Source organism: Microcebus murinus, chromosome 10, assembly GCF_040939455.1.
Source record: "Microcebus murinus isolate Inina chromosome 10, M.murinus_Inina_mat1.0, whole genome shotgun sequence".
Lineage (NCBI taxonomy): Eukaryota > Metazoa > Chordata > Mammalia > Primates > Cheirogaleidae > Microcebus > Microcebus murinus.
The window spans coordinates 44,632,409-44,659,571 of NC_134113.1; the positions used below are offsets into that span (position 1 = coordinate 44,632,409).

Consider the following 27,163-nt stretch of genomic DNA (forward strand, 5'->3'; position numbering starts at 1 on the left):
CAATATCCAAAGACAGATACACAACCTCCCTAATGGAAATAAAAAGGCAGGCTTCAAAAAAGTGGATTTTGAATGAGTGGAAAGCATTTGATTTGATTTAGCCTTTATATGTTTTTCCTAATCCTGGACCATTTGGTTTCAAGTTAAAGTTTCATTAACTATGAATCTATACTGTCACTATATTATAAAACAATTTTATTCTAAGATTTGATTTTAATCAACATGTTTTTTTTAGAAAATGGATTAAATAAAACTAAGAGACTCATTCACATTTTATTTCTGCCTCTTCTCTTACTCTTCCACCCTCAAAGTAGTGAACAAAAGTGATACAAATAAAAACAAATCTGTTCCTTTTCCATTTATTACCAAATAATGTTGAGCTTTGGGGTGTTCTCTGTTACTTAAAAAAATACACACAATTCTAACGATTTATATGGTTGAGATGGTACTTTAATCGGATTTTGACAAAGTTGATTCCATTTTAAAAGAAAAAAAAAGATGTGACAAATGGGAGGAAGAAAAGAAAGAAATGATTCTGGCATTGTTGCTGTTTATTAATGCATCATGAGCTTTTGTTTGCACCTGTTTCACTTTTGTTTAAAAGTAAAGAGCAGTATTGCAACACGTAATCCGGGGTGTTGATGTTGTGGGAGGGGACTTAAAACAGTAAGGCAAGCTGCAGGAACAATTTCCTCTGCACAGAACAGAACAGAACCCTCTTACCTATGAACCAGGTAGTTTCCAAGAGAGATGGTGAGGGACATTTAGGAAGCCTGGGACCTGAGGGTGCCAGGCACGTTTGTTCCTGTCCAGGCGACTAAATAATCTCTTGACGTACAAGGATGGCAGTCTGTTGTCTCAGAGCAGTTTGAGAAGCAGCTCTGGCAGCGGGGGGTGTAGGTGTGTTCCACTACACTGAATGGAATAAAGCTAAAAATATGTTTAGTGTCTGATAAGAACGCCAGTTTCCTCAAGCTCTCATTTAACGTCGGACTTTCTGTTTTGCTTTTAAAGAAAAATGTTTTACAAGGGCAACATGAAGCGGACAAAATCTGGAGCAAAGAAGGATTTTATGCTGTTGTCATTTTTCTCAGCATCTTTGTTATTATAGTAACGTGTTTGATGGTAAGTTTGCTTCTTTGTATATATTATCCTTTGCTGAGTCCACTGCTTAATATTATTGGATGCATTGCCAGATGAGTGCTAAAAAGACTGAGAGCAGAAGCAAGACTATGATCCTGTGAGGTTGGGAATATTTCCCATCTGACAGCAGAGTGATTGCTAAAGGAAAGCCTTTGGGGTGAGGGATGCTGACCTGAACAATATGGCTGTAATTGCAATGAAGTTTTTAGTAACTTGATCAGCCCTGAGGATGAAGCCTTAAAAAGTGATTTACTGAGGTCCCTGAAGCCCTCAAAGTCATTATAGTCTCATGGGCACACTTTGGGCTTCCTTTATTTCTCCTTTTATATCATCTTTATGGAACTCAGGAAAAATTTAAAAAAGGAAGTATGTCTTTGGGACAAGATTACTCTTTAAAGGAATGGTTGATTTCCTTATTTTTAAAAGGCCTTGAAAGCATTCTATGAAAAGGAGGTGATTATAATCTTAAGGGCAAAATTAGATGTCAACTAATTTTTAGGTGGATAAATAGTATAAAAGTATAAATGTATACCCAGCAAGAGCTCTAGAAGTAACATCGTGTAGCCCTTAAAAGCATATTTCTAGTTGAAAAAAGAAATAGAACCCGAAATAAACCTGTCCTGCTAAATTAGGCAACGCTCTTTGGTATTGAATGAGTTAACGGTTATCTTTCAAGTAGAATGATAAGATTTTTCTATTCTTTTGAAAATTTTATGATGTCTCATAACTGAAATTCACAGATAGATTTTATTGTCTCTTTTTTCCTAGATGCTATGTTCTTTTTAATTTTAAAAAATGCTTCTTTCTTAGTTTTTAAATACCCCCTAAAAGGACATCATGCTACTTATTCTATCCACATCAATAGTGTTGCAAAGTGTTTTATTGAATTTTGTTCATTTGTGCTCCCCCTGCTGGGAAGGAGTTTCTGTTAGAAAGATTAGGGCTTAGTCTGGAAAAACGGAGGCTGCATAAGTCTAAATTTGAAGGATGTGAAACATGTAAGACTTTAAACAGGATAAAAATGGACATGTTTCCTAGAGTCCAAAATATAGGAAGTAGCAAGAACATCCTAAAGCTTCCATCATAGGGAACTCAGAGGAATCTCCCATGGGTCAGGCATTAAGAAAGAAAATTTCTAAACATTGTGACTCGATAAACAAAGAATAATTTAAGAATTGAGTAAGAAAATAAATTATTATATTTTAAGTGGTGGAGATTAAGGAAAAAGAATTTTAATGAAAAAGGTTGGAGGTTTTATGGAAATTGTGGTAGAGACTTCTGGGCATTCCTTACTGTTTTAAAGAGTGTGGTTCCTTGTTATGGTTAATTACACTTTAAAATATGTAGCTCTTCTTTCCTTAATACAGGAAATCTCAAGTGCTGTTCCCTCTCCTGTCATTCACAATTAGGGTGTTTTTCTGCTTCACAGATGAAAAAGGATGGAAGGAGGAAGAGAATAGAAAGGGGTAGGGAGTGATAAAAACGTAGATTGTTCAGGGGATAATGTATGTGATAAGAGCAAAGGCAAAGATAAAAGGGGGAAAGTGAGAAAGCAGATTCATTTGCACCCTTTGAGTACTAAAGAGTGGAGAGGGGCAGAGCAGAACCTGCTATGACCGCATAAGATATGTTTCAGATTCTGCATTTCTAACCCAGAGAGTGCCCATATATCCAACATGACTACAGAAATCCCTACATTGATCCTCCTGTGGTCTCCTGTGTCAAAAGGACCTATAGTAGCCCCACCCTCAACCACCAGGGGGCTAGGGGACCACTCTTCCTTTCCCAATATTTGCAAAACACCAACATAAAAGTCAGAAACCTAGGTAATTCCGCTCCAAAGTTATTAGAACAAATCAAGAGAGGAGCATTTCAAAAGTACAGGTAATTGCTCTCTGCTGGGTTAGTCTGTAGATTCATTCAATCAACCAATTCCTGTAGAATATCCACCGCGGGACTGATTGTTGTTGGCACTGTGGACAAAGGAGAAAACAAAAGATAAGGCTCTTGTTCTCTTGAAGTCTTTACTCTAGCCAGAGGCACAGATGATAATTAAGTTAATTTTTTAAAATCAAATCATGAACATACTGTGTGTTTCCAACTATATGACATTATGAAAAAGGCAAAACTGTAGAGACAGGGAAATGATCAGTGGTTGCCAGAGGTTGGGGAGGAGAGAGGATGATTAGGTGGAGAACAACAGATTTTAGGGCAGCAAAACTATTCTGTGTTCTATAATAGTGAGTGCATGGCATTACGGATTTGTCAAAGCCCATAGAATGTACAACAGGAAGGGTGAGCCGTAATCTACACTATGGACTTTCATTAATAGTAATACATCAACATTGGTTCCTCAATTGTAATAAATGTACCACTCTAAAGTAAGATGTTAATATAAGGGAAACTGGAGAGGTAGGAGAGAGAGTACCTGAGAACTCAGTACTTTCTGCTCAGTTTTTCTGTAAACCTAAAATTGCTCTAAAAAATAATAAATAGCTATAAGGGCCGTGAAGAAGATAATAGTGAGTGAGTGGAGCAGAAGACCCTGAGATTTGAGACCTGTGAATGAAAACATGTAGCAAAAGGACCTCCCAGGAAGAGGGCACAATGGGTGCAATCACAAACGTGATAACTATTACTAGGAAATCCAAGTAAAAAACTTACTTTACATCAAGATAATTATTAAAAACATTTGAACACATATAAATAGGAGCTTATTTTAGAGAACCACATTCGACATGTCCCTAAATGTGAACTGTTGACTCCACCGTGGTAAGTTGCATCAGATAAGCTTAGCCTGTTCAGGTTCAAGGGGAAGGGTGGAAACTGAGTAATTGAAACAGAACATAGGTGTGATCTGATGTAGGTGTTAAAAGATCACACTCTCTGCTAGTGGAGCATGGTTGGAGACAGAGAATGGAGTGAATTATGGGAGAAGGAGGACCCTTCTAGAGGCTTCTGCAATAGCCTGATGAGGAAGATGCAGGTGGCCCAGAGTAGCAGGTGGTGGTGAGGATGGAGGGAAGTGAAGGGTTGGGATCTATTTGAAGGTAGAACTGGCAGGACATGGTGTATGCTGATTCTCAGGGAGAGGGTCTAAATTAAGGATGACTTCTAGTTATTTGGCTTGACTACCTGGGTGGCAGTGCTCTCATTTCCTGGGAGAGGAATGTGTTGGGGAATGTGTTCAGATAGCTCTTGAATAAATGAAGGAAAGAAGCAGAATGATAGATTTTAAACACTATCTTAAATTTTAATATGAAAAGGTCACTTAAAAAAAGTAACAGAGGAAACCAGCAGCACATAGACAGAAAATTGATACTTGTAGGAAAATAAATACTACCTGATAGACAGGACTGAGATGAAGCTAAGTTTATCTGATGCAACTTACCACGGAGGAGTCAACAGTTCACATTTAGGGACATGTCAAATGTGGTTCTCTAAAATAAGCTCTTCTTTATATGTGTTCAAATGTTTTTGATAATTATCTTGATGTAAAGTAAGTTTTTTACTTGGATTTCCTAGTAATAGTTATATTTTCACTCTTGTGATTGTCAAACACATATTCTAATTCTGTGTCCCATAGTTTCACTCATTCTATAGCAAAAGAGATAACTAAGAATTTCTCTTCTGACATTAATTATATTTATGCAAGATCAAGTGCAGCTATTTGTATCCAGCCTTCCTACATGCCATAGAAATGAAAAGTATGTAGTTTTATTATGAAATTATATAGGTAAATTGCTGTAATGGAAGGTTGTGTGTGCTACATAACAATAACGTAAGACTTGGCAACATTTTTGAAATGTGGCATATTGTTTACTTTCCTTAAAATACAGAAAAAAAACATGTGTTGCCAGGCATAAAATTAGACAGGCATGACATTTTCAAATATGTGACTTATTTAGCACCTCACAAATGTGAATTTAGAGTGGGTGGAGCGACAAATACAATTTTCCAAGAAAAAATGTGTGGGCAACTTCCAATCCATTCAGTCTGTTTTAGATGGAGGAAACTTATTACTAAGAAGAATTAGTTCTTAAACTTGAACAAATAATAGAGAGAACACGTTTATCATCTAAATTAGACCTTCAAATGTACTTAAAGGTCTATTTACAAGGGCAAAGATATTTATGAAATGTAGATAGAGATGACTACAGGCTAGATTGCTTCTGGAAAGCAGTTTTAGAAAACAGCCGTTTGGGCCAGTAAAAGCACTGGTATGTCAGACCCACAGAAGAGTCATCCATACATGATGCAAAGTTTCTCTAGTTATGGTCTAGTAGCTGAGGAAGAAATCCTATATCTAAGCACCTGCTATAGCTTGAGCATCAAACAATAAATACATGTTAAAGGTAGACATAAATAACCACAATTTTTAACTTGTTATATGTAATCCCTAGGGACTTAAGGGAAATGGGACCAATCATTCCAGATTCTCAGCTGGAATGATTGGTTACAGATCAATTTCTTTTTTTTAAGAGATGGGATCTCACTGTGTTGCCCAGGCTGGAGCACAGTGACACGATCATAGTTTACTGCAGCCTCCATCTCCCGGGTTCAAGGAGAACCTGCCTCAACCTCCCAAGTAGCTGGGACCACAGGTGTGCACCACTACACCTAGCCACTATTTTTATTTTTTGTAGAGATTGGAGTCTCACTATGTTGCCCAGGCTAGTTTTGAACCCCTGGCAACAAGTGATTCTCCTGCCTCAGCCTACCAAAATGCTAGGATTACAGATATGAGCCACCACACCTGGACCAGAACCATTTCTAAAGTAGCCATATATCTCAAACTAATTTTCAAATTTTTTTCTATATTAAGAATACAACGCTTTTAAGAATAATAGTAGTGGCAACAATAATAATAGTTTCTTCCATTTATTGCACACTTACTGGTACTAAACTAGTACTAAATTTAGTGCCTGGTACTAAGCAATTAACATTTTAGTTTCCTAGTTTTGCTGATGAGAAAACCAAGATTCAGAAAAAATAAGTGACTTGACCAAGAACATGCAATGGATGGGTATGTGTGTTGCGGGGAGGGTGGAAAGAGGCGGTAGGAATGCAAACCCAAGTCTATCTGAATTGAAAGTCTGGGCTCTTACCATGATTCCATTTGATTCCATATAAGAGTCAAACTGTGGTTTCTTTTGGTCCTATCACTCTGTCTTGTGAACGTCTATTTCTGGTCATGAATGGGTCCAGTAACTGATGACAAGGTTTATGTTTATCAGACCCATTCCACCTAGGCAGGCTGATAAATGCGTGCCACAGCATACCTGTGTGCTGTGGGCACACCTCTATTTTTGCACTTAGTACTTTGTACTGGACATAATGTTTTACATATCTATCTCTTCTAGATGCCTGTGAGTTCCTAGAAAATAGAGTAGAGGACAGAGTTGTGTGCTACCTTTGCATTCATTATGTCTTTTTTGTTTTTTTCTTTTTCTTAGAGATGGGGTTTTGTTCTGTTACCCAGGTTGGAGTACAGTGGCTTGATCATAGCGCACTGCTGCAACCTCCAACTCCTGAGCTCAAGGGATCCTCCTACCTTGGCCTCCCGAGTAGCTGGGACAATAGGCATACACCATTATGCCCAGCTAAATTTTTTTGTAGAGAGGGGGTCTTGCTATGTTGCCCAGGCTGGTCCTGAACTCCTGCTCTTGAGTGATCCTCCTGCCTTGGCCTCCCAACATGCTAGGATTACAGGTGTGAGCCACCACAATCAGCCACACTATGTCTTGTTTATGGAATGCAATAGGAATTGATTAGTGTTTATTAAATTAAAAGAAAATGAATGAACTCTTTCAGAACTAACTACAAAAACTATAAAGAAAAAATGCTACAGATTGTTGGTTGGTGGCATCATTTTAAAATTTGAACATATTTTAACCCAAACAGAATGTTATGTGTTACTTATGAGATTTTTTAAAATAAAAATTATAAGCTGAAAAGAGCTTCAAAGGAATTTCTTTTTAGCTGTCTCCCATTTCTGTCTTCCTCTGATTCTTTTGTTCCCACCATTATTTTTTCACTTGGTATAGTTTGAATTTTACAGCTCCTCTCATTCAATAATCCTTTATCTTTTTCTTTTTCAAATGATTGAATGACTTTATGGAATTACAAGATTTAAACAAACACTTAAAGATGAAGGAAAAATATTGAGTTGTCATTTCTGTGGTAAGCTTTTAGGTTGAGTTTTAAAACAAAGTGAATTCACATAGAGAAATATGCATATGCTATATTCCGGACCTCAATCTGTGCAGAGAAAAATCTCTGACACACTTTTCCAGAGGCTTTGGGAAAGAGGTTTCAAGGAAGGGTTTGAGAACTTGGAAGAAACAGTAAAGTTAAATGATCACATGCCTGGAAGTTAGAAAACCTGGATTCTAGATTTTGTTTCCAACATTCCATAAATCATTCAACTGCTCTGGGCTTACTCACGCTGGTTTCTCCCAGGCGGCATTAATGACATTTTGGACTGTTTATCTTGTGGGGGGAATCTTTCCTGTGCTTCATAGGGTAGCATCCCTTGCCTCTGCCCCCTTGGTGCCAATAGTACTCTTCCCTTCTCCCTCACTCCCCTCTAATATGACAACAAAAAATGTCTCTAGGCATTGCCAAATGTTCCCTGAAAGTCAAAATCCCTGCCAGTTGAGAAACACTGCCTTTCAGCTTAATTCTGTGACAACTGCCCTACTGCCAACCTCTTCAACACTTTCTGCATTTCTGCAGACAGCCCAATCTCTTCAGTATTTTTAAACAGTGTCTTATACACATTATACATTCTCCAGGTTCTGACTTCCCTAATTAAAGATGTAGAAATCAGTTTGTACACCTACTACACAGAGACAGGTTTAAAAGTTGACCTCTAACCAGAGAGGAAGTAAACAAATGACTGATTGTAAAATATGTTACAAAGATTCCTCATCAAAAGCATAAGCTCGGGAGGGGGGTGGGTATATACATACATAATGAGTGAGATGTGCACCATCTGGGGGATGGTCATGCTGGAAACTCAGACTTGTGGGGGGGGAAGGGCATTTATTGAAACCTTAAAATCTGTACCCCCATAATATGCCGAAATAAAAAGAAATTTAAAAAAAAAGCTTAAGCTCTATGAATGGTAGGGGAGAACTCACTAGACCTTGTTTTATGCTAATATAATCATAAAAGGACCTGTCAAAAACAATTGAGAAGGTCAACATTTCCTCAGCTTTCTCATTTTCATTGTTGAAATATGTTTCTCCAAAATCCAAATGTAGACAGGCAAACAAATGTTCTGATATGCATATTATATTTAGATATGAACAGCTTAGAATATGTAATATATGCATTATCTTCTACTAAATGTATTTTTGTAAGGGGACAGATATATTCGTTTCTTTCTATATTCAGGAAAATAACTTGCTTGCAGTTAAAAAAAACTTACCTTAAATGCTATTGCCTCATCATTTAGTAGTTATGTGTTTAACTTAATAAGTTTAAGATACATAGGTATTTTCTGACTGGTATTGTTCGAGTATGGGTTTTGTTTTTACAAAGTGGTGGTGACAAAATACGCTGTGAGGGCGATAGAAACTGAAAAGAAGCAGTAAGCTAAAAACCTTAGGCACTACATACATGATAAGGGTATTCATCTTTAGTATTCTCTATCCTTTTTTTCCCACAAATAAGACTTAGTTTTCACTATTAAAAGTCTGAATTTTAAGCAAATTCTAGGACTAATGGTTCATTATCCATCACAACAGCTTGTTCAATTTTAGCACGTCTCATCCCCAGTAGCTTTTCCAGAACTACTACTTTCACCATGAAGCCCCATGAGTTTTCCCAATTCACACTAGGGCTTCTTCAGCATGTTTATTTTACTAATGAAGACATAGCAGAAAGGACAAATAGGTTGTCAAGCCTTTTCTATGTCTTTTCCAATGTGGTCCAAAATCAATTTATTGACCACTTCTTTCAAGTCCTTCATCTGCTCTGTATCTGATTGTTGCATTTTATAAACTATATTCTAAGAATCTTTTTTCAGTGTATTCTAAGCTCTTCACATCTAAAGACTTGCATTTCTTAGTAAAACCAACACAGAACAGATGAAGCAAATAACCACTGGGAATCTTGACATCAACGAGAGCTTCCATCATGGTCTACCATTTTTTACCATGAACTCACTTTACCAGGGGTAAGATCCATGCCATGGAAACTGGTCAGGTAGTTTTTGCCCTGAACATCTTCAATTAATCAGCTTAAATTTCTAAATACAAATTCATCATTCTCCAAATCAGCAAGACTCACTTTAAACACACAACTCCTGAGGCCATTAGATGCAATTTTGGTTCCTTGAATCCTGGTGAGTAGTGTTTTCCCAACATTTCTTAATTGAACATAGTAGGTGCTTTCACATCATAACAATTTTTCTTAGAAAATTGATCAACCATTTTCTTCTTGGCTTCTTTTTAGCCACCTTTTGCAAGGTGTTTGTTCTTGCCAACTGCTATAGTGCTGCTCCAAGAGCCATAGGACAGTGTTTTCTGTCCTGTAGTTCAAAGATACCACAATATACTTGTTTGAAAGTAATTATAATAAAGGTAAAAAGATTTGTCACTTTGTATTAGATGTCTTTTTTTCTTATTCCGTTATATTTGTTATGGGAATATTATAAATCCATTATTTTTCAAAATGTAAGATTTAGTTTTACCCTATCAGAGTCCACGAATACCACCAGTATAAGAGTTTCCAGGTTATGAGAAAGTGAACTGACATAAAAGACAATAAGGATTTTCTTTCATTTCCTGAAGTTCAATGTGTAATATGCATGCCTAGTTTTACCTCGTAGGTGCATGGTCTTTTTCCTTAAGGAGATCTTTCAGTCCACAAACACCATACTCCTAGATTTAGTGGGTTTGAAACCCGGTTGTGTAGGGAGCAGGGAAGGTGGAAAATGCATAGGACTGCAAGTCGGAATTGCATTAGGGCTGCACTCTGCCACAACTAAGTGTGGATTCCGACAAGCCCATTGCTTGGCCAGACCTGTTTTCTTAATTTATAACAAGGTTAGAGAGACCTCTAATGACCATTCTAACTGATTCCTTTGGTATCTCTAACTAAAAAGTAACTTAGCATATATTTAACCCCTATTTTTTTTACCTCTCTGCCCTCTCCCAACCTTCTTTTTTGTTACTACAATTTGGGATGTTAGACCCGAGACATAATTAAACTTAGTTTTCACTCTGTGTTTAAATGAACAAAATGTCTACTTCTTTAGCTCTTAATTTGGAGACATCTTTTCATGATTGGGAGTATACCTTTAGGTAAATTTTTTTTAGGAAGAGACATGGGGTGGTATATTTTCTGAGACCTTGTGCATTTGAGAAATTCTGTTGGCTTTAGACACATAAACTTCAATATGTCTAGGTATAAAATTTATGCATCCTTTGAAATATACATTTTTTCTCAAAGCTATGAAAAATTGTTCCACTTTCCATTTTATTCTCACATTCACTCCACTTACTTCAATTGACATACATTGCTTGGGTTTTTTTGTTTTTATTTTTGTTTTTTAACCTAAGAATGTTTCTCATTCCATATCCCTAAGTTCCATAAAAACAGGGGGCAGTCTACTCTGTTCATGGTGAAATACCCTGTACCTTTCACAACACACAACACAAAGTGGGCACTAAAATATAGTTTTGAATGATTTGCTGCTCTTTCACTTACTCTATTAAATAGTTTATCATTTACAGTAACTCTTCTCTGACACATATCCTATCTTTTCTCTTGTTTTCATATTCATGTTTTTATTCTTTTGTTCTATATTCCAAGTAGTCTCAAATTTGCTTATATACCACTGATTACGTTTTCTTCATTGCTGTTCTTTATTGCTTAAAAAAAAAAAAAATGATTTACATCCTGCTACTGAGTTTTCAGTTCTGTAGGTTCTTTTTCTTAAATCTGTCTGATGGCTTTTCATCTTAGATTGCTGTGTTTTTATTTTATTCTGATTCTTTTTTATAATCTTACTGCTAAACATACTTTTTTTTCACAATCTTATTTTGAGAATACTGGACAAATAGTTTCTAAAATTGGCCTGAAACAAATTCTCTAAAGTGTTTATGTCCTCCACAATTTCAGCCATATTCTTCCCTAATTATCTTTTTTGCTTATGATCATTTAATAAGAAAAAACATACATTTAGACTGTGTATCTTTACAGGAGATTTAAAATATAGAGATTACTAGGATTTAAAGGAACTTTGAAAGAGAAGGAAAGACAGAATTCACCTCAGAACTACAATACATGTGATTGCAAAATGCCCTGTCCTCCTAAGGTAACATTCATTAAGTTCATGGATTCCAAAAATTAAACAGGAGAGTTCAGTTGGCTTAAGACTTTTAAAGATATAGATGTCATCAGTGCTATATGCCTTCAGATATTTACAGGTAATGGATTAAGTCACCTCTTCATGTCAATTAACTTGCCAAGTCACTTCCTGACAGCAGACTAGAAGAAACACCAGGACATCTAGTTTCTGTAGGAAATGGAGTACAGAGGTTAGCATCAAAAGAAGGATTAAAAAGACTATAAAAAGGGAAGCCTGAGGACCTGAAAGATAAACTTTCCTCATCTCACAATTTGTCCTATGAAGTGTGCCAGCAAAGTCAGTCTAGTTCTTCTAAAAGTTTAAAAGTGATGATCCTGTCATTTCTAAATTAAATTAGGCATTCCAGAAAAAGCTCTGAGAATGAAAAAAAAATGATACTTTTGCTTTTTTTGTACATGCATTAAAAATTAAAAGGAGAAAGGTTAAGAAAGAAAATTCTGGTTGTCCAAATTATTCTTTGATAAATGGCCTAAAGTTAATTTTGGCAAGTATTTACCAGATACTCAAGTTGGCATATGACTAATGCAGATATTTACCAACATAAGAAATTATGATTTATGGCATAGCTCTTCTTTTATTGATATTTTGCAAGACACTTTTCTTTCATGCCATATTGGATGCAGATCTCCATTTCTATAAATGTCATAGGCCTTGTTTCATAGCTATTCCTTCTATAAGCCATTCCAGTCATCTTAAATAAGAATTCCCATGTGATCAAATTGACCTGGAATTTCTATAAGATTAGCTAAATTTGCTTTTGACTATATCTTTGAGGAACAGATTCATGTATACAAATATTTGATATGTATGTTCAGCATTACTAGAAATACCAAGTATATCATCTTAAGAAAAATCTCAATACCACAAAACCTAGAAATCATACGAGAAGGTTTTTCTTACTTTATCATTAAAACTTTATTTTGGTTTGTCTTCTAGATTGGGGTGGAGGAAATCATACTCCGTTGTTAATGTGAGAAAATGTGACAGGAACGTTTTATATCTCCTTCTATAGATTCTTTATAGATTAAAAGAAAGGCTTCAGCTTTCCTTGAGACAAGACAAAGAGAAAAACCAGGAGATCCACCTGTCACCCGTCACATTACAGCCAGCACAGCCTGAGGCAAAGACGGGCCACAGCATGGTCCAACCTGAGCAGGCCCCGAAGGTGCTGAACGTTGTCGTGGACCCCCAGGGCCGATGCACTCCTGAGATCAAAGCCTCCACCTCCACCTCGGTCTGTCCTTCTCCTTTCAAAATGAAGCCCATAGGACTTCAGGAGAGGTAAGAACTTTCTCTGTATCCCTCTGCATGTGGCTTTTTAGAAAGAGTATTCATCGACGTAAAAAGAAAGAAGCAGAAGTGATTGCTATGATTAGGTAGAATCGTTCACCACCAAATGGACACCAGGATGGAATAATATTTTTTTGTCTTCCAAAAGAACCCAGCTGCATTAGATAGAATCTTTATGTACATCTGATTCTGTTATGCTTGTGTACAGCCAAGCAAAGTCCATCTTCAACTACAAGACAGTTGCTATCACCATTTATTGAGTGCTTATTGAGGTTTATTAACCTCACATGATGCTATCTTGTTTAATTGTCATAAAACTCTGGTAGGAGAGGCACTGGGATTGGACTCAGAGTGTTTGCTGCAAAAGCCCACATTGTTTGGAGTCAGATAGAAGGAGTCTATGCCACAAATTAATTTTTTAAAAAGTTTTACCTCTGCTTTCTTTAACCACAATGAACATTCAATATCAAGATCCTTGACATTATTTTTGTTGCCTTACCTGCCTTTGTGATGTTATTATACATGTGATGTTATTATACCCGTTACATACTTTATACTGACTGATACATTTCAATTTAAAGCAAATACAATGGAAGGAAACTAGAATATGCAGAATACATAGATGAGGGGCTAATTCTTTGCTTCCCAAAAACATTAAATAAAGCTTTCCCTGGCACTTCTCAAAATAAGAAGTCTCATGTTTAGACTTAAATTAAGATTTGTATTGTATCCAACATTGAACAGGATAGTGGGGGAAGTAAGAAGTTCTCAAGGTACAATTCTAGGTTCATTCTCCTCTTGTCTTTTATGTCTCCATTTTCTATTACTGTCCTTTTTGTTACCTTAGGCTTTTAGATCACATATATACATTTTGAATATATTTTCCATGATACATCACAATGCCCTATGTAAATTGTCATGGTTTACACATACACACACACACACCCTTCAGAAAATGTAGTTTGGGCTTTAAGAACAGAAGACAAAATTGGTCATTCAAAATTCTTCGAAAGTATCATCAAAGAACACTGAATGACATGAAAAGAAAGAGATTTCTTGATCCCTAAACACTTTGACTCCACAGCAGGAGAAAAACAGAATGATCAGGTCATTCATTTTACTTCCTCCCCAAACACTGTTGGTTTCCTGATGGACCCACGTGGGTCCCCATGTGACATTCTCTTACTTGGACACCACTAAATTGCTCTTTGGGATTCAGCATGGAAAGATAGATAAGATGGAACTTTCTGAGGCTAACGGAGAGTCAGGAGAATGATCCCAGACCCAGCTCTGCCACTCCTGGATCGGGTGGTCTCAGCTGAGTCATGTAATCGAAGTGAATGTTTGAGACGGCAGAAGGCAGGGATGGCTTCCTACACATCCCTGTGGTCCACATGAGGGATTCTAGCAGAGCTAGTACAGATCACTGTTAAATCGATTCCCGGTCCCCTGATCTACAAATGTCCCCCTATTGCCACCCTTCTCCTCCCACTTCCTTCCACCTCAGAGCAGGAGAAACCTGTTCTCTCCACCCAGGCTCCAGGCCATTCCCCCAAGTCCCAGTAACTTACTACACCAATTTTCCTCCTCTATTTTCAACTGTGTCCTCTTTGTTACTACAACCCTCTTAGCACAGAAATAGGTTCTCTTTTGTACCAAAGAAATTCACTTAACCCAATTCCTCTTCTGGTTCTTGTGTTTTCTTCCTTTTTCAAATAAGTGTCTTAAAAGAACAGAGGATCTATGTTGCTTCCTTGGTCTTCTTCAACCTTCCCTCCTCTCTATTTCTTTCATATCTTTGATTATCAAGTTGATTACTGATGGTCTAACTACCAAATCCAAAGTGCATATTTCCTTTCTTTTCCCATCTAGCACTGATGACTACCTCCTTTTTAAACTTCTCTCCTCCTTTGGCTTCAAAAATGTCATTTTCGGGGCTCTTCAGTGGTTACCTTTAGGCTCCCATATGGACTCCCTTCTTCTTTTAACCTTGGAGTTTCATCCTGTGGCCTCTTCTCTCCTCCCTGAATAACCTTAACCACAGCCACTTCTCTTACTACCTTTTAGTAATTATGATTCCTAAAAAAATTACCCCCAGCTCAAATCTACCTTTCTGTGTGATATCGACCTATATTCCAGCACTAAACTGGACATCTCTACCTTGATCTTACTTAAACATTGCAAATTTACAACATTCAGAAATGGAACTCAAGATTTTCCTCATTATATTATTTCTCTTCTTTTTTTATTCTGGATCCCAGAAATGTGGTAATATCCTCAGCTCCTCCTCTTTCTTTTTTCTCTCTCCCCATATAGCCAAACATTATGAATACCTGAAATATTTCTCCAAGTGTTTGCTTTTGTCCAGCTCCAATACTATTGAGAACTCAAGACCTCCACATTTCTCCTAACCAGCCTCCTACTGGTCCCCGTTTCAAATTCTCTCTAGACATTTCAAGCAGCAGTTGTCTAAGTAGCCTTTGAGTGTTGCTCTCTTTACGAAATCCCTCAGTGCTTCACATTGCCTTCTGCAAAACACTGATGATTCCTACATATGGAATGGGAGATCCTTTCTGATCTGGCCTTTCCCAAACTCTGTTCACTCATGTTTACTGCTAAACACTCCCTTATACTCATCCTGCTACTTGAACATTTTTCTAGACACTATGCCATGCTCTTTTAAGCCTAAGCATTAGTTCTTGGCCAGAACCTGTCCTTCTTTTTCCTAATTCTATAAGCCCTTGACAAATACCACCAATATGGTGAGCATGAATCTGGGTCTACAAATCTGGAGATAAGAAAAGTAATTTCATTTTTCTGAAACTTAACCTAAGCTTTTGTTCTAGGTGCCATTCTACCTAAATGGTAGAAACTTAATTTCAGCCCTTCTCTGATTCCCCACCCCCTACCTCTGGTTTCTTACCATTGCATCTATGTTTTAAGGGGATTTTCTCAACATGAAGAGTAGGGGCTCCATCTGCCCTGATGTCATCCCTATAAACTGTCATCTATTAAGATGTCCATTTTGTTTTCAGTTCTCACAGTTACACTGAGAACTGTTGCCACCATGTTGTCCCTTGTTGCTATTTATGTAACCCCTTCATTTCCAGCAATCACCTCCTCCTTTTCTCTCTCTCCTGCCCTCTCTCAGCTATGTCCAAGCCACTTCTAGATGCCCCAAAATCATCTCACTGCTCTACCCCAAATGGAGGCACAGGAAACTCTAGGCATGTCTAAGATAACATCCCCCTGAAACACCTCCAGGCCACTCCTTCTCATGGCTCTACCAAGGGTTAGGGTCCTCCTGCTGACAGTTCTTAATTTCCTGGGGCTTAGCCATGAAGGATACAGGTCTCATTGACACCTGCACCCACAAAGCAGCCCCTCTGACACTTCCCCCTCCCCTAAGCCCATGACCTCTTTCTCAGGCTTTGAGAAACAGAAGACCCTGCTCTTATTTATTTCACATTCTGTCTTATCTGACATCCACACCTTAAGACAGATCCTTCCACTAAGGGCCTGGCCTTTAGAACTCAAAGTCGTGACAGGACTCAAATTTCTCTGCTTTCTGTTCTCAGATTGCTTCCCAAAGGCATTAAAAAAAAAAAAAAAAAAACAGTTTGGCAGCCTGAATGCAGGGAAAGGCCAAAGGTGAGGGGGTGGGAGTGCAAATATAAGGGAGGAAGTTCAAGCATCACTTCCTCTTGGAAGCCATTTCAGGCTCCCTCTGCCTCCATCCCCTTCCTCCTCCAGCCCAACACTGATTGAGCTACTTCTCCCTTGCTCCTCTCAGCTTTAGTCCCATAACCCTGTGTGCACACAATATTTATAGCACTTCTTGCATGTCTTTTCAACTTTGGTTTACTAATCTGTCTTAGCCAATAGACTCTAAGATTCTTGAGGGCAGGTATATGATTTAATTGTCCCTATATCTCTTACATATAGAACATAATTCCTAGAGAGCAGGAACTCCTGGAAATAAATGTTTGAATGAATGAATGGCTAATTCTCAGGCCAACTCCCAGAAGTTACAGGGAAACACGTTGCTCATTCCACCCTCCCTTCCTCTCCTATTCTGGCTGCCATTTTTCTGCCATAATTCCCTGTCAAAATGGCATAGTGAAAAGTTTTAAGAGTGATAAAATATGAAGACGATACAGTATTCCATGCAGTGAAAAAACTTCTCTGGCAGTTTTAAGCCTCAAAGCTTAATTTATGCTTATGTGTTCTAATGGTGCCTTTAAAATGGCCTCATATTTTATAGCCCCTCGTCTCTTGATCCTAGAGTGAAGTAATAATCTTCTGTTTAGTGAATAAGAATCTGACTTCATTAAAATCACCATGAGACCATAAAGGCTGCATTTATGAGTCACTTGTCCCAAAAATCTTTTGAATCATACCACATAAATCTCTCATCCCTGGTGGAGGTGGAATCTATTACTTTGGCATTATTAATAATAAAATAGAATTTAAAATTAAAATATAAATAAAAGAAAATATAAAGACTAAATGCAGATGCTTAACTGAGTACAAAGGATAGACTCTGGAAATTATGAAGATTAAAGAATCTTATATGGGAAGGGACACAGCAGTTCTCTCTTCTTTTCTTTTTATTTTCAAATTGTCACTAAGTCATATTGATTCTTATTCCTCCAACTTTCTCATTATTGATTCTCTTTTTCTATAGTCAGCACCCTGGAGCCAGCTGTTATTACTACATGGTCAAATCATTGTGTCTTAGGATTATAAAATGTATTAGGAGTAATATATGTTATATATTTCATATATATTATTTTATTTCATCTTATCTGGGTGCATCTAATTTTTTTCCTCCTTCAATACTCTTCAGGTTTATTGTGCTATAACAATACTTGCATTATCACAACAAATGTTGTGCAACATTTCTCATTAGCTCCCCTTGTCCTACAGGATAAGGCACATATCTGGCCTTGGTCATTTGCTCCAAATCTGTTTGCCATTTCACCCCAAAACAAACCTTTTGTTCCACCCAGTCTGTTCTCGTTCCTCAGTGTGCTGTGCTCCTGCCCACATTTGCATCTCTGTTCACCTTGTCCCTCCTTTTCACTCTCTACCTATCTCTAGTCTCCAGAGTATAACACAAAACTTACCTTACCATTGGCCATGTAACCTATTCATGCCCACAGTGGTTTATAACACCTATGAATTCTCATATACACCACTCCTCTAGCCATGATTTTAATTAAAGAGTCATCCAGAAAGGGACTGAAACTGGTTTTTAAGTGATTTGTCTTATCCCTTAACCAGACTGCAAGAATCTTAAGAACAGGTACTATGGCTCAAGATTATTCTTCTGTCTCTCTCATGGTTCCAGTAATCCTGGCACATAGTAAACACTCAAAAAGTATTATGGAGTTAATTAGTTTTCCTTTGCATCTGAAGATCTCATATATGTTTTAAAGAACCTTCCATAAGAACAAATAGCCTAATGATAAACTGTAGGGCTGAGTCTCTGTGCTAATATTACTTCTGGCATTTATTAAATAAGTCACTCAGCAGAGTAACTAAGTCCTTCGTGGTATGGTTTTCCCAATAATATCTGAACAAATAATATCTGTTCCACCTTACTTCAAAGGACACTGCAAAATTAACAATTAGTATAAAATGGCATCATGTCTTTGAGAAGGTAAAGGAAACCTAGTATTCTTTTTGTTTCTGTCCTCTGATTCCATTTCACAAGTATATAGTAAGTCAGTTGTATTTTTGAACTCAGGACAGTTGAAACTTTTTTCCTACTGAATTGATACAGTTGAACCTGCCATATAACATCATGTTTTTTTTAACTGTCAATTGGCTTATAGTTTACTCATCCTATTCATAAATATGCATTATATATATATATATATGATTTATAAATATATACTTACACATTGAACATTAAATGTTATGTAACAAATAACAGTATCAAATTCAGCTACGCTAGTCTAATAAATGAATTAATTTCCCATGGTAAGTCCAGGGATTAGAGAGATAAATTCAAATGCCTACTCCATGACTACTATGTGTATAGCTTAAAACCTGTTTGTTCACCTGCAATGAGGAAAATAACAAGTGCCTTACACAGCTCTTATGACAGTTAAGCTAGATGACAAAGGTCACATGCTGGGACATTATGAGGCCATAGTTAGCTCATGTTCTCTCTCTTTTGTCCCATCCCAGTCCTCCCCAAATCTTTCACTGGTCACTCTCAAGGAAGCTGTATACAAGCAGAGTTCCAAATGCCCAGTAAATGAGGAATCACATTCAGACTCTATAGAAGGTACAGTTTCTTCAGTGCGAAAACAGAGAACTTACACATCTCAAAGTTTCTGCAGATTTCCCCTTTAGGCTACTGTATGACTAATGGCCAATTTTATGGAAAGGAACTCAACAGGCAAATTGGATATGTTCACATTATTTCTTCATTTTTCTCACTCAGTTTTCTATTAGAAGTAAAACTAAGCAAGGACATTAGAGAACTGTCCAGAAAGGAAAGGTGGACTCATTGTAATGTAGCACTATGTTTTCTTAGAGGTTGCAACCTGGCTGAGCCTGGGAAGTTTCTAACAGAGCTAGAAATTTGTCTGCAACATGGAGGCAATGAAAAGATAGGCCTTGTCAAGACATTGAGAACTCTACAGCCAAACTCAAAGCCTTTGTTTGCTATAGTTTCCCCCTGGCAAGGTAGAATGTCCTGACTTCTATCCCTAGTTCCCACTAGTGGAGGGTACAATTGGATGCTCACAAATTTTAACTTGGAAAATCCTTAGTCGTTCCTCCACTAGATGGTCTCCCTTTGGGAGCTATGAGTAAAGGGAAGGTTAAAGAATGGATATAACTTCATATCAGAGTGAAAAGTATACAAAAATACTCTGTAAATTAAAATCTGTATTCTTTACATAGACCCATCAATAAAAATGGACCCAACTCCCTCATTTTCTGTCAAATGAAACCGAAGCCCAGAATCTTCTCTCTTGGGTCTCAGGTGAGATTCTATAAAAGCATAGCCTGACACAAGGATTCTCAGAGAAGATGTTCCCAGGAGCAGCTTGTTAGAAAAGTAGGGGAGGCAGAACAGAGAAGAGGGCTGGCAAAGGGGTAGTTTCAGCTGTCTCCTACTCTCAGCCTGACACACAGGGAGGGAGCTCTGAGCATAAGTGGCCCCTCATGGACAGTTTTCTCACCTGAGGCAAAGGGCTGGGCCTCTGTTCTCTCATGCTAGTCCTCCATGGACTTCAGGCCACCCAGGCGTGGTGGAGGCAGCAGGACATGGCAACACCCATCAGCTGAGGGTGATGCTCCAGAGAAGTGGCAGGTGGGTACCATTAACAGGCAACACTGCCAGCCATGAAGGAGGAGAGGATGGGGCACCAGCCTGGGAAAGGTGATCTGGATGGGGTACCAACAGCATTACTGTGATTGCTAAAGCTTACAACACTAGTTGCAGCAGAGCTAAGTTTACACTCCACTTTTCCTTGATCTTTCCAGGCCATTATACACATACCACATGGCCTCCTTCAAATAAACACCATCCGTTTTGTTGGCACCTGTGACCCAGCACCATTGAACATAGTCTAGCAATCGTGACTCAGCTGCTCAGCCTGACACTATGTGGGATCACAAACATAACACAAAACAAACATGTAGATGTCAATCCTAATTTAACTCCAAATAACATCAATAAAAATAATAACTGGATAAAACTCATTGACCTTTCACATGTGCTATCTCATTTCATCCTCACAAAGAACCTATTATCCCTTCCGTACAGTGAGGAAACTCATGCTCAGAGGGTTTAAGTTACTGCCCAAATAACTTAATAATAAGTTACCAGGAGGGTGAGGGTGACGAACAGAATCTGAACCCAAGAGTCATGGCTCCAAAGGCTGTACTTGTAACAAATGCTAAATTGTCACCCTTTGGGGACAGAGAGGAGGACATTCTTACAGCCCATGAAAAATACACTTTAAAATAAATTACATATTGATATATTTAGCAAGTAGGTATGTCATTGAGTGTCACACTGTTACTTCTCTTAGCAAATTTCATGCTTGGTTTTCAGGATATTTTTTCAGATTTTACATCACACAAAATGCAATTTTGTGAGGTAAATTTAAAACACTCAACGTAGATATCCATTTCATCCATCACCACTGTAGAAGCACACTGTCTCCGTTTTTTCTTTTATCCGGTTGCTCCCGTTCTAGAGGCCCAGTGGTAATCCGCTAAAGGACCAAAGTGATGGTGAACACCAATGTAGTAAAGAAGCTGAGGTCACGGAGACAGGCAGCAAAAAACTAGGAAACCCAAGTTAGAAACTATCCTCAAAGGACGTGGTGGAGGGGGTCTCTATATTGCTCAGGCTATCTGGATAACAACTCACCCATTTCAAGATGTGTGTGGCAGACGGTGGAGGTGGCAGGAAAGCAGAGAAGCACATGTCCATTCCCCTCCACCAGGCTGCTTCCCCTGCTGTCAGAACGGGACAAAGAGTCACGGCTAATCTGACCGTCAGTCAGTGGCTGGCACGCCATTGCGTCCATGTGCCCACCGCTGTGCTAATGTGTTATCTCATACACCCCTTGAGGCAGGCACTATTTCTACGCCCTTCTTGCAGGTAAGCTAACAGAGACCTATAGAAACGGAGTAACAGCCTCAATGTCACAAAAAAATAAAAATTTAGTTGGAGATTCCAACCTAGACAGTCTGGTTACAAAAATCCGCACATAACCGCTATGTTCTACCTCCTTCTAGCTGATACAAACGATAAAACTTTAACCTTCTCTTAATATTATTTTTTATTATCCTATTTTTATAAACCACTTTTATGGGGCCACCCACTGATTAGGGGGGCACTGCAAACACGCACAAGGCCTCCAATACCAGGGGCCGTCAGGCTGTTTTCCCTTCATTTGTACGATAGACAGATAGATACAATTGCATTTTGACGTAGGTGGGTTGGAGTTCTGAGGGGTTAGGAAAATATCTTGAAAGTGTTTTTTATTCTTAAAAAAAAATAAATAAAACTCCACAGGAATGAAGAAAATGGAAGTAAATGTTTAAATCTGCCTAAAAATGAGTGGCAAGTTAGGAGACAAAAATGTAATTGTGTTAAATGAAAGAAGTGACAGCAGATACAACGGAGGGAGAGAACAGAAGCCAGCATATATTTTTAAAGAATTAAAAATAAAGGAGTTTTGCCTAAAAAGATAAAAATTGGCCATTACTTATTGGCAAGTGCTGCCCAAGCAGACCCTGAAGTGTTTGAACTTTTGTGGCTGAATAAGTCCCAAGACTTGGAAGTGGCTCCACTAGCAGTCACTGCCGTTGGTCCTTTCCTCTCCCCACCTTCCCTGTCTCCCCTTGTGGCCCCTGACAGAGCAACAGGAGTAAGTGCCATTGAGTCATCTAACTGCTGTATCTGCCTCCTGACCACCCCTCCATAGGCCGCCTCACCCTGAGGTTCAAGCACAAAGAGCTTCTGATCCTAGCACTCTGGGAGAGCGAGGCGGGAGGATCGCTCAAGGTCAAGAGTTCAAAACCAGCCTGAGCAAGACCCTGTCTCTACTAAAAATACAAAGAAATTAATTGATCAACTAAAAATATATATACAGAATGTTAGCCAGGCATGGTGGCACATGCCTGTAGTCCCAGCTACTCAGGAGGCTGAGGCAGCAGGATTGCTTGAGTCCAGGAGTTTGAGGTTGCTGATGCCACAGCACTCACTGTAGCCTGAGCAACAAAGTGAGACTGTCTCAAAAAAAAAAAAAGAAAGGGTTTCTGGGCACTTCCATCCCCCACTCCTTCAACACCCACTAACTTATAAGCTGAGGGGGGGGTGCTGATTCCAGCTTTGCAGGGAAGTTTCCATTCGCACCTGCTTCATGGGGGATAAAACCAAATTACCTTGAGAATGCTTATGGCCGCTCTGTAGAGTGTGACCTATTTTTAGAGAGAATTATGCTTATTTTCCCTAGCTGCATCATGTTAGCATTTTTATAAAGTTCTTGTTGTCCTGGCCCTAAAGAAGAGGTGGTTGTGGTATACTTTTTTGAGATTCATGTTCCCTGATTCCTCTACACGTGATCAAATTAGAGTTTCTCTTTGGAGAGTGCTAAATGTGGCGCTTTTTAAAATGAGATTTCCGGTCTTTGCTCGGGGACCACGTTCCAGATCTTGATGTACAAGTTGACAGAATTAGGTGAAATGGCCTGTTTTGTAGAAGCATTTTAATCAGGGCAGGCACAGAAAATTCCCAGCGTAAGCTTTGCTTCCTATTTTGAGAGAGACTAGCTCTGAATCCTAGATACTGTGTCAGGAGGTTTTCCCTAGCAGGCAGAGGCTTGTGTCTTAGGGGTTAATTTGAAATGTGTCATAAAGCTACAGTTCAGGGTCCTATAAAATGTTTGCACTTTATGGACGGCCCAAACATTGTTTTCCTGTGAAGTGAGGCACCACTCTGCTCTCATCGGATCTGCCCAGATATTAGTACATGGCCTCTATAGCAGAACAGTGGAAAATCACGCATCTCTCTTGACATGTGACTTGAGCCAAATTATTTTTTCAACTGATGGGGATTTTTTTCCATAATATAAAAAATATATATTTGTATTTCATTAACTATAAAATCATATTTTTCTGTAAATATTATAAAAATGACTTTTAAGTGTCATTCGCATTTAGCTACGCAGCGTGATTAATCTGGGTGTTATTTAACTGCAGAGAGAAGCTGTGTTCTCAGTTCCAAAGCTGGCCTAGATGGCGCGCGCCTGACTGTAGTATGTGGAAATAGTGCCCTCTAGTGGAGAACTGGTGTTGATGCAGTTGTTATCCATAGTCCCACCTGGGGGGGGAAGACAAATCTTGTTTTTATATTAAATAATAATATGATGATGATGACGACGTGTTTAATGTTCTTTCTCGCAGGTGAGGCATAATCTCTTTTGGCAGATACCTTAGCAAAAAGGTCTCAGTGTAGTGATGAAAGAATGTAACTCTAGAAATGACAAATAGGTCCATACACTTTCGAATAAAACTATTTGACATCCATTCATTTTCAGTTTTCATTTAATCCACAAATAATTTTAAGGAGAATATGTCTAATGCAATTATTATTGCCTAATAATGTCTTAAAATGTATAGATCTATTTATATGGGAGCCAGTGTTTTCTAAGTCAGGGATTGAAATACAAGCCTCAACAATTCTTCCCTTTTCCCAGCCCTCCCCATCCCACCTGCCTTCTTATTTTCCTCCTTCTGCTCCTGATTCTGATTTCCTCACAGGGTTCTGTCTAGAGCACAAATGCCTGACACATACTATATATTCCATAAATATGTGTTAAACCTCAATATGAAGAGAAGAACAAGTTCTTAAACATCAGGTTAATTTTATAGAAATATTTGTTTAAAAAACAAAAATAGATGATTTTCCCATCATCTCCCTCCTGCCCCACTGACAGAGGTCTCTGCTATTGCCGGGTGCCTGGCCTCATTGGCCACTGGGAGGGGAGCGTCACAGGGCCACGGTCCCCACGTGTCCTCGGCAAAGTCACGCTGTTTCTCCTGAGTCTAAGGCGAGTTTATAAAACCCTTATTTCCCCTGATCTGAATATGATCCCCTGGAAAAAAAATAGTTTTACTCTTGTTATGTTTTATTTGCTGTTTAATTTGGGCCTCTAAGTTAGCATATTGTTACCAAATCGCTATTCAGAGGAATATTCATTTTCCTGGTAGAATCTGCAGTCTACCTAAGGATTCTAAGAAACGAGCAGGAATTTTAACCCACTTTGATCAATAATGAAAGTAGAAATGATCAAGTGCTAAAGGGCATATGAGAGCGAATACATTAAAAGTACAGAAAAGACCTAGTTTGCCTGAAGGAATATACCTCAAATGTGGATCCTTCAGCATTCCTTTCTCCCATGGACACGCTACTCAAATACCTGTCAGGTTTTCCAGTCAGCTCTTTTTCTCATTGTCCAAGGCAGCTTTTCCAACTCAGTATTGCTCTTCTGAAATTCCCTCTTTCCATCCCATACATAGAAAACATGCAGACCTCTAGGAATAAACTATCTCTAAACGACCTCTTCTTCTCTTTCCTGACCCCATGAATAACTTTCACATGTGTGCACGTGCATGGGTGTGCACACTCACAAGCTCAAGTAGAACTCTGAGAGCTCATTCATTTTTGCTTCCCTAGTTCCACACAGACAGTAGGAGCTCTTTAAATATTGACTGGATGATACAGAGTTAGCCTTACTCATCAGTGTTAGCCTTATATATTTCAGCTCTGATATGTCCAGTTATTTCTAGAAAGCCCAGGGGAAGAGAAAATTTATTGCTATCTCATTCATGGATGCTTAAATTCTTCAACTACTTTGTGTGACCAATGAGTACTTAAGGTCTATATAGCCTCTCTGCTCCTGTTTAATGTTTCAGTCTTGAAGAGTTAAAGGGACTCTCTCCTGAACCTGTTATCACAGCACAAATAGGCAACAAGTCTTTTAGGCAAGAAAAATCATACAGTTGAATGAGTCCATATTTGTAAAAGAATGATCTAGATATCTAGACAGAGATCTCAGATGAGGAGATTGCAAATTTCTCTAGGCAAGGCAGTGCTTCTTCATCTTAGAACATTCTGTAGAGCTTTGTATGGGGGCGACTCTCCTTGTCTTTACTTCCTCATCTCTGTGTTTTAAAACTCTGACCTTTTGTTTTTCTTCAAGTAATCATGAAATGTTTGTGGAGGAAACTTTCTTCCACCCAACTTCTTGATCCAAGTGAGCTTTATAATCCTGACCGTGGTAATAACGGCTGAATTTGCCATCACTGTTTTGTAGAAGAGAGTTTCACTTTCAATCAGCATTGAAAGTGTGTCATCTCATTTTCAAAGGTGTATCATTGCCCATCCTAGCCTCATAATCCAGGAGATGTTAAATGTTTTGGGGAACAGAAATTAACAGAAAAAGCAAATTAATAATAATAGCTCCTATTCTACCTGAAAACTGTAAAAGAAAAGAGAAGGAAGGCAATGCCTCAATGCTGGGGCGATTCAGAGTAGAGTGAATTTACTTTCAGCTGGTTGGATTAGAAACAAAGAATGTAAGCAATGAAGTATTTTGCATATACTAGGTATAGGGGGGGATCTTATGTATTTTATTTGGGCAGATTAGATCCAAGAGCTTCGTAGATAGGTGTTTTGGAAACATGTGCACAGAGATATTATTGAAATAATTACTTCCCTTGTTAAATGTAAAATCCCTGAGAGCAGTCAAGAACATACTCCGTAAATACTATTTAAGAAGGGATGACTCAAAGAAGTTTCTAATTTAAATATGTTCTCCCATATCTGACCTGTAGGTGGCGCACTGAAGCAACAATTTGACATAAAAGTAAAAATCTAGGCCTCTGTGTGACAGAAATTCCTAAATTTGGCCTTACATCAACTAGAGTGATATCAGCAAACTCTAATGTGGGGAGGGTGTCTCAGGAAATCTTTAACATAGTGTCAATAATAGTCTCACTGGAATTATTTTTTAATTATTTTATGTCACCACTAGTTTTATTCCCCCAATGTGGAAGAGGAGGTAAAAAAAAATCAAAGGACATTAGAATATCAAGATCCTCAAAATATTAATAATAAGTAAAATAATTAAAACATTGCTTAAACATGATTATTTGACCCCCACAGCCTTTTTTTTCCTAAATCATTATTATTCCTCATAGAAAACCAAACTTAAACTGTGTAATTCAGTAAACTAAATTGTAAGCACTTTAGGAGTAAAGACCATGTCTTTTTTTAATTGCCATGTCCACATATTTTTATTGTCTATCAAGGTACCTGGTGCGTGTTAGACTTTAATAAATGCTTAGTTCCTTCCCTTATTCCCATTTGCTGTTGGTAACAGTGGGCATAGTAATGGTCTGAAAGTAGGTAGTAATATTTTAGAACTAGGGTCTTCTTGAAAGCCAAAATACAGCATTTTAGAATTGAGAGAAATCTTAAAGTAGTGGTTCCCAAATCTAGTTCAATCCCTAGGGAAATTTTGTGAAATATCTAGATAGTCTAGATATAAAAAAATCTCTGGATAGAATTTTTTTCTCTCTCTAAATAGAATTTCCAAATAGAAAATATTCTAGAGTACAACTCAAGAAATCCAGCCTCAATAGCTCTGGGCCAGGGCTGGGGAGACACAAATACACAGATAGATAGATAGAGGTATAGATATAGATACATACAGATTGTCTATATGTATAATCTATATACATATCTCTATATACATACATAGATATGCATATATTTAATATATTTAAATATATACATTAAAT

At 38.1% G+C, this 27,163-nt stretch overlaps 1 protein-coding gene across 3 annotated transcripts in view; it reads left to right on the forward strand.

Annotated features, from left to right (window-relative positions):
- Positions 1–27,163, forward strand: part of PTPRR (protein tyrosine phosphatase receptor type R) — a 264,986-nt gene that overhangs the window by 147,222 nt on the left and 90,601 nt on the right. For 2 of the 3 annotated variants that reach the window (XM_020287986.2, XM_012788751.3), the window contains 2 exons: positions 1,015–1,125; positions 12,540–12,808. In XM_020287986.2, coding sequence (XP_020143575.1) covers positions 1,015–1,125; positions 12,540–12,808 — 380 coding nt within the window. Of the gene's footprint in view, positions 1–718; positions 735–1,014; positions 1,126–12,539; positions 12,809–27,163 lie in introns of those variants that run through there. The other variant, XM_076007167.1, reaches the window with a different exon arrangement.